The sequence below is a fragment of the Hipposideros armiger genome, unplaced genomic scaffold, assembly GCF_001890085.2.
Source record: "Hipposideros armiger isolate ML-2016 unplaced genomic scaffold, ASM189008v1 scaffold_104, whole genome shotgun sequence".
In the NCBI taxonomy this organism is placed as follows: Eukaryota; Metazoa; Chordata; class Mammalia; order Chiroptera; family Hipposideridae; genus Hipposideros; species Hipposideros armiger.
Window position 1 is genome coordinate 2,774,564 of NW_017731454.1, and position 7,333 is coordinate 2,781,896.

Below are 7,333 nucleotides of genomic sequence, written 5' to 3' on the forward strand. Positions count from 1 at the left end.
TTAGAATGGTTTGGGGATAATGCTAGGACCATATCCTTATTAACTCTATGGCTATGTACCCATCTGCCTTTCTCCCAAAGCTTCAAGGGTTTGTGGCCTGGAGAAATTTGTGTTAGACTAGCTGCTGGAATGTTCTAAAGCTCTGAAACTCAATTACTTTTTTGGAAGGTGATATATTTACCTGCTGACCCCAATAAACTAAGAACAGCAACAAACCCCTGCCCAGGACAAACACAGATAGGGAGTAAAGAAATCCATCATCACTGGAAATGATTTAGGATTTGCCAAACTGTATACGCTTTTTGTTTTAAATTTTCTATACAAGCCTGGCAATGTTTAGGGAAAACTAAAGTAACGTTACCAAGGTCAAGATTAGTGCTTAACTCTAAACCTCATACTCTATAATTGACTTACTACAAATTAGACATTCAAGGTTTTTCTTAAAATTCCTACAGAAGTTTTTTGTTGTTTGGGTTTTTGTAATCACTGCTGAATCTACCCCAAGTTACACAAACTTCCTAATAGAAAAGTGTCTGTGATGGACAGAATTAATGAACCCCTTCCCAAGTAAGTAAATTATAGAATGTAGATGATCATTGTATATCCTTAGTTGCGGTTGCCAATGCAAATGAGTCAGGGTTTGCTTCAGACACTGAGTTAATTGTGTAACTCTACAGTGGGAAATGCCATTGGAGAGTACTTGCTGACCTCACAGTTGAAAAAACCATTTAAAAGATGTGGAAACCAGATGTTTCAGTCACATTTCGGTCTCTGCTCTGAGAATTTATCCTGAGCAGCCCCTAGTAGGTTATTACTTCTTTACAACTGAGACATGATCATTTTAATATATCTATTTGTCTTGCTGTGGGAAGAGGCTCACGGATGGGGATACAAGAACGGAATTTTTCATAACTCCATATGGCTTGGTAAGAAACTTTTCTCATTGAACTTGGGAATGTCACTTCTTTGAATTCACAGAGAGGTGAATCAAAGCAGTAAATTGTTCTGTTCTGTTCAAGCCTGATATTTTAGGAAAGATAGCTAATGGAATGCATATATCATTTTTTTAAAAAGTGTTCCCGCCTTCTAAAATTTCAAAACAGCGTTTCATAAAGTAAACTGTTCAGTAGAAAGTGGTTAATATTTATATTCCATAAGAAAACATATTTAAAAATTTTTAAAGCAGATGAGGTGGTGTAGTGGGGAATGTTTCTTTAACAAAAACACCAATGTATTATTTTGTTTTTATATCAATGCATTTGCAGTCGATTTCATAGCAGGTAACAAAATAACAGGTAAGTTGGAAAAATCAATAATTTTGTAATTATGTTTCGTGTATTCTGACCTATAATGTGTATCTTGCTTTTTTCCAAATATCTTTTGATTAGTTTGACAAAGCTAGCTTGTAACACAGAAAAAAATGTTTAAATCTTGTACTTCTGAATGCATCCTTACCACTTTGATTTCTTTTGTTCAAGCTATCCATATCAATACTTGTCTACCCCTTTTGTTACACAAGAAAAGATTCTTTTGTTGTTTTGTTTTGTTCAATGTGAAAAACAGCATGGGCCTCACTGTGAATATAAACAAGAAACAAAAAAAGCCAAATTCTGAATACCTAAAATACCCTTTATAGCTCTCTAAACAATGCTTTAATTTTCATGATAACAATTAATATTGCTTTATGTTCATTATTGTGCTTGATAGTGAAATTTTTTTGAATTTCTCAAGAAGAAAATTGAGGGATTCTTGTGTAAAATAAAGAAATAAAGAGAAAGCAAAATTAACCTACATCCTGGTTTTATGCTTGCTAAGCAGCACACAGTTGTAGAATATTTCCCTTTCAGCATGTTTCTCTCTGGTAATAACTGTAGCCATGCGGATTTCATTAAAAGCTCGATTTCCAATGCTGCCTCTTTTTTCAGCTTGAGCCAGTGAACTAGTTTCATGCTGAACAGTGAGATCCATTTGGCCACAATGAGGCCTGGGATTTACTAGGGGAATGAACAGGTCTCTGTTTATTTTCACTGTACACCGTCAAACTTAGGAAATACATATTTGTTAAAAATGAAAGAGATTGTCACGCAGCTAGTAAGAATTAAACCCATACGAATGAACTTTGAAATGCTGCAAAACTCTCTAATGATCAAATGATTTGGAGTTGTTATTGTTTAAAGTGATGTAGTATATTACAATAATATAAACCTGGACAAGTTCCCTCCTAGACGTAGAGAGGGGCAAACCCAAATGTTTGTTAATAGTATGCTTCAAATCTGAGGCTCGGGGTAATTGCACATTGCTTCAATCTGGAACAAATTATTGACCAGTCAGCCTGGCACAAATTATTTACAGTTGGTTAGGTCAATACAGTATAAGAAACTATTTAAGGAGAAAAGAGAGTTGGAATAGAAGTCAGGAATCTGCTAGCAATTCTCAAGAACAAGGCACTTTATTTAAACTCTTGGTCTCAGACACACAGTGGTAAAATGAGTAAGTTGAAATGGAGAATGCCTGAGGTTTTTTTTTAACTCTAGTATCATAAGTTGAACTACTGTAGATTAGGGACAGTCTGTACTTGCATTGCCCACTAGTGTCCAAATTGCTTGAGAACAAGACTTGATTCATATCACCTAACAAAGCACCTCATGGTATATGCTCAAAACAACCAAATTGGAAACTAGTAAAAGTTTAGTTAATGAGGCTTTAACCATGTGGAGGGCACTTAGGCAGTAGGTGACTTTCTCAGGGGAAAACAACTTTGATGTTCCTTGTGCTTCCTGTCCTATAAGTATCAGATCAAGCAAGGTCCTCATGAGGGACCTTTACCATATAGTGTATGGGAGGAGGATCATGTGGAGTCCAGAAAAACAGAGACAATGCCAAGCAGCGTTTCCCATTGAACTGTGGCAGTATCGACTTCAGCTTGGGGAAGGCAGCAGGGAACCATATGTCTCATACTGCTGGATTCAGGTCTCTGCATGCCAAGGAATGTGTGTTCTCATTGGAAATGGTCTTGATGGTGGCCAATTGCACAGGTCAGGGTATAAGGGCTGAGCCGTCATCTGACAGTCTCCATAGAACTATTAGAACTATGCTATGATTATTGTCCTGAGAATCGTCTCACATTGTTTCCATAGCAAAATGCACTCCAAACTCAAAACAGTCCATTTAAACACTGGTCTACTGGGAGACAACTCATGTATGATTTAACACTGCCTAAAATATTTTGGGGGAAAAAAGTGAACTAAAAAAGACAAAACAGATACAAAACTTAGGAACTGGTAGTTAGGTGTGCCCAGGTTTTGATCTGCTATGTTTGAATCTAGTTTTTGTTTCTTTAATGCAATGTTTGTTTGCTTTGGATTCCTGCAAACTTTTCCTTAGTTTTTAATTTGTTTACTAAATTCTCAATTATGTTGCGTTAGTCACCTTCCTCAAATGGATATTTTGGCTTATTTTTCTCCATCATTCTGAGCCTACATAATGGATCAATTTTCATAGGTTTCTTTTGCCTTCACTTCCTTTTCCCCCCATTAGTGACTTTTCCAAATATTTAGCTTCAGGCTCCTGTCTGTGCCCCCAGATTCCTCAAAAATCCCCTCATTCATATTTTTTTCCCTAAAGCTTTCTAATAATGAAAATTTAGCTACCCAAGGCAGCTGGCCCAGGAAACCCTTTGGCAGGAACAGTAGCTGATGTAATCTTCCAGCTGAGGCCACATCATTCCCCTTGTTCCATAAGAATGAATAATAGCGCATTTACGACATTTTGTGAATTCACAGAACAAGCAGCAGGCGTATACCACAGAGAAGCGCGGTCTGGCAAGTACAAGCTCACCTACGCAGAGGCAAAGGCGGTGTGTGAATATGAAGGTGGCAGACTCGCCACCTACAAGCAGCTAGAGGCAGCCAGAAAAATCGGTAATGGATTTGACAATGACTTTCCTTCTTTCTCACCCTTGAGAAAAAATATTTCACCTTTCCTGTAACCCCTTAATAAAAGACTTCTCTTTCCATCCCTGCTAATAGCTCTCTAGGCCCCTATGACATCTCGGACTCTGGCTTTGCCCATCTTCTCTGCCTAGGATTAGTGGGAAGTTCCTAGTACTAGCAATTATTTGGGGTCACAACCCGATGTGAGCTAATAAGTAAGCCGAAAGAAATGAAAAAGTATCTTGATATCATTTAAATTCCTCATTAATTTTAATGCCATTGCTATTCATTTTTAATATTATTAAGTCTATTCTTGACTTCTGATTATGGGTTTTCTTAGCTGTTAACTGTTGAGCCTCACAAGAAAATTTACTTGGTAGAAGAAATATTGAACTTAGTGGGCTTTTTGTTTTTGTTTTTGTTTTCAATTTTTTGCGCTTTTTTTTTCCCCTCCCTTTTTTTTTTTTACATTAAGTGTGAAAATGTATTTGTACTTCAGGATCAAAAGCTCTGAGGAAAACGAGGATAGACAAGTTGTAAGATGACAGGAAACAGAAACTGGAAAGATGATGTCAGGAGACCCAGTAGAAAACCCAGTCATTACTGGAAACAAATAGTGCTATTTTTTTCTGTATTTTAAAAAAATGGGCTGCTACCATCTCTCCTGGACTTCCAGGAGAATCCACAAGGCCACCCCCATTTTGAACTCTTCTCCACTGAAGAAACCCCTTTGTTGATAGGAAAATTCCTGGCAAAGCTAATACTATTATTCTACATTGCTCAAGACAAAAATAAAGGTGTTCTCTAAAATGCTGCGAAGTCTCCCCAGATAACTGTTCAGTCTATTCCCACAGGGCTGTGTGTGACAATACCAAGAGCGATGGCTACAAAAGCCAGAGCCATTACTAGCCACCCTGGGCTTCTAGCAAAATTGCTCTTGGATGGCGCTGGCAAATATTTAAGCAGCCTCCAATGTTGAGCAAGCAAAACAGGGCTGAGGCTCTGTTTGAAATTTATGAGTGTTTTTATCCCTCTTCATATTTTTGAAAATATTAACAATATCTTAATGATCCAGGAAGAGAAATTAATTATATTGTAATTTGAAAAGAAACTTTTTCAGGATTGATGGTAATTTCAGAAATTATCTCATTGCACTAGATATAGGTCATTGGTGAAAAGAAGCCAGCTCTGGGCTTGGATTGTTTTCATATCTATGGTATTATGATTTTTAGTTCATCTGCATCTTTTATTTCCAAATAAGAAGCCATTTTCTAGTAGAAGTCAGATGTTGTATTTTATGTGTGTTCCAATTTTATTTTATATTTTAAGAGAATAGTTTTTCCCCTTTTATGAGCTGGATTTGGGCAGCTAAGAAACTGGCACTGTTGGAAGAGGCCATCTTTGTTAAGATGACCTTCTTTCTGTGAGCAAGTTCAAGCTTATAGCCCTTTCATTCTCTTGCAGGATTTCATGTCTGTGCTGCTGGGTGGATGGCCAAGGGCAGAGTTGGATACCCCATTGTGAAGCCAGGGTCTAACTGCGGATTTGGAAAAACTGGTATTATTGATTACGGAGTCCGTCTCAATAGGAGTGAAAGATGGGATGCCTATTGCTACAACCCACATGGTTTGTTACAAATAATAATTTTATACTTTGCAAAAACAGTTACATGTTACTAAGAGGTTGTTAAAAAGAAACAGCTTCTTCCAGAGATAAATCAATTTAGTGAAGATAATTATTAATGAGTACCATTCATAGAGTGATAATGATGTGCCAGACACTGACTTATGTTCCTTCATCTATACCGTCACTCAATATTCACAACTCTGCGAGGAGTTATTGTTACACGCATTTTAGAAATCAGGAAACTGAATGTTTAAGAGCTTAAGTAACTTCACCAAATTAGACAGGCAATAATTGCTAGGCAGGTAGGATGGTGAATTCAGGCCTTTTCTGTGCCAGGGAACTTCCTGACCACAAAGGGAAAAAAAGCAGGTTATGAACTTGTCACAGTTAATTAGCTAAGACAATAAAGCGATACTACCAAATGTTAACTGTTCAAAATTAACCCTTTGATAGAATAGGGAAAAAGAGAGAGAATAAACAAATTCCCTAATTTATGTTTGTACATAAATTCTTAAGCTTCCAAACTTAGCAGCTCTCTCTGAGGTTTTTTTTTTTAACAATTATATATGGGATATGCTACTTATTATTATATAGTATAATTTTATTCATATTCTTTTTTTAAGATTTTTATTGGGGAATTGGGAGAGGGGAAAGCTTTGGAGAATCAGGGAAGGAGAACAGACAAGTTGCTGTCCTTTGGTTCTTCAGTCTAGTTGTAGAGGACGTCACTTCACTGGCCCATGTTGGTATTATCATTGCGCTCTTCCTGGGTAAGGCAGATTGGTTGCCCGCCCCTGGATGGCCACTCACGGCAGCTCTTAGCAGCTCTGGCCAGCTGCTGGCCGCTCACGATAGCTTATGGCAGCTCACTGCAACAGGGGCTCTAGCCTACGCTGTCGCCGGCAACTCACAGCAACTCAGCTCCAGGTCGAGCTGCTGTTCACCATCTTAGCTGTAGAGGGCATAGCATCACTGGCCCTAATGTGAGATCCAAACCAGGGCCCTGCTGCTCAGAGCTGGTGTCCCAAGCCAACTCTTAACCAACGCACCACTCAGCCGGCCCTATTCATATTCTTTTTTCATGGTTGATAGCAGATAGGAAAACTTTAAAGAGAAAACTAACTCATTATGATTATTATAAAGCGTTATTCTTTGTTCATGTTCTTGGAGGAAAAAAATAGACTTCTTTTCTGATGTAATTCCTCCAGGATAATATTACAAAGTGTTACAATGTGTTACAAAGTCTTTCTCACATTTATGATCATAAACATCCCCAGGTGGTGTCCCATTCGGATCTACCATAGAAGAAAGTCCGTAACACAGGAGGAGAGTTATAATGAAGATCTAGCACATTCTTATAGAATTTATTATTTAATGATATTAACCACTGGAGAACAGTTTCTCATGCTTTTAACTAACCAATATAACCTCTCATAATATACATTCCAAAATGTGTATTTTAAGTAGAAAAGAATTTTGCCTAGAGCTATCACCTAGTCCCACTTGAGACAAAATATGAATAAATACATACAATGCATTTATATAGGACTGTAACTTCCAAATCACTTTGACATACTTTAAATCTGTCCAGTACTATAATATATATTTAGTCCTATACTTAGTCATTGTTAATAATTCATATATCTTTTTTTTTCCTCCATCTTTTTCTTCCTCTCTTCCTTATTCTTGAATGTATTTATACAGGCAACTCTCTTTTAATCAAGAGTAACTTTTATTTTCAAATATATTCTCTGATTCTTCTTTTGTTTGATGAA

The 7,333-nt window shown here is 37.1% G+C and overlaps 1 protein-coding gene across 1 annotated transcript in view; it reads left to right on the forward strand.

Moving 5' to 3' along the window:
• The first annotated feature begins 755 nt into the window (after positions 1-755).
• TNFAIP6 (TNF alpha induced protein 6) overlaps positions 756-7,333 on the forward strand; it is an 11,432-nt gene continuing 4,854 nt past the window's right edge. Inside the window, exons 1-3 of the mRNA XM_019646508.1 lie at positions 756-926; positions 3,783-3,920; positions 5,397-5,558. Of these exons, the coding sequence (XP_019502053.1) occupies positions 833-926; positions 3,783-3,920; positions 5,397-5,558 (394 nt within the window). The 5' untranslated portion in view covers positions 756-832. The remainder of the gene's footprint in view (positions 927-3,782; positions 3,921-5,396; positions 5,559-7,333) is intronic.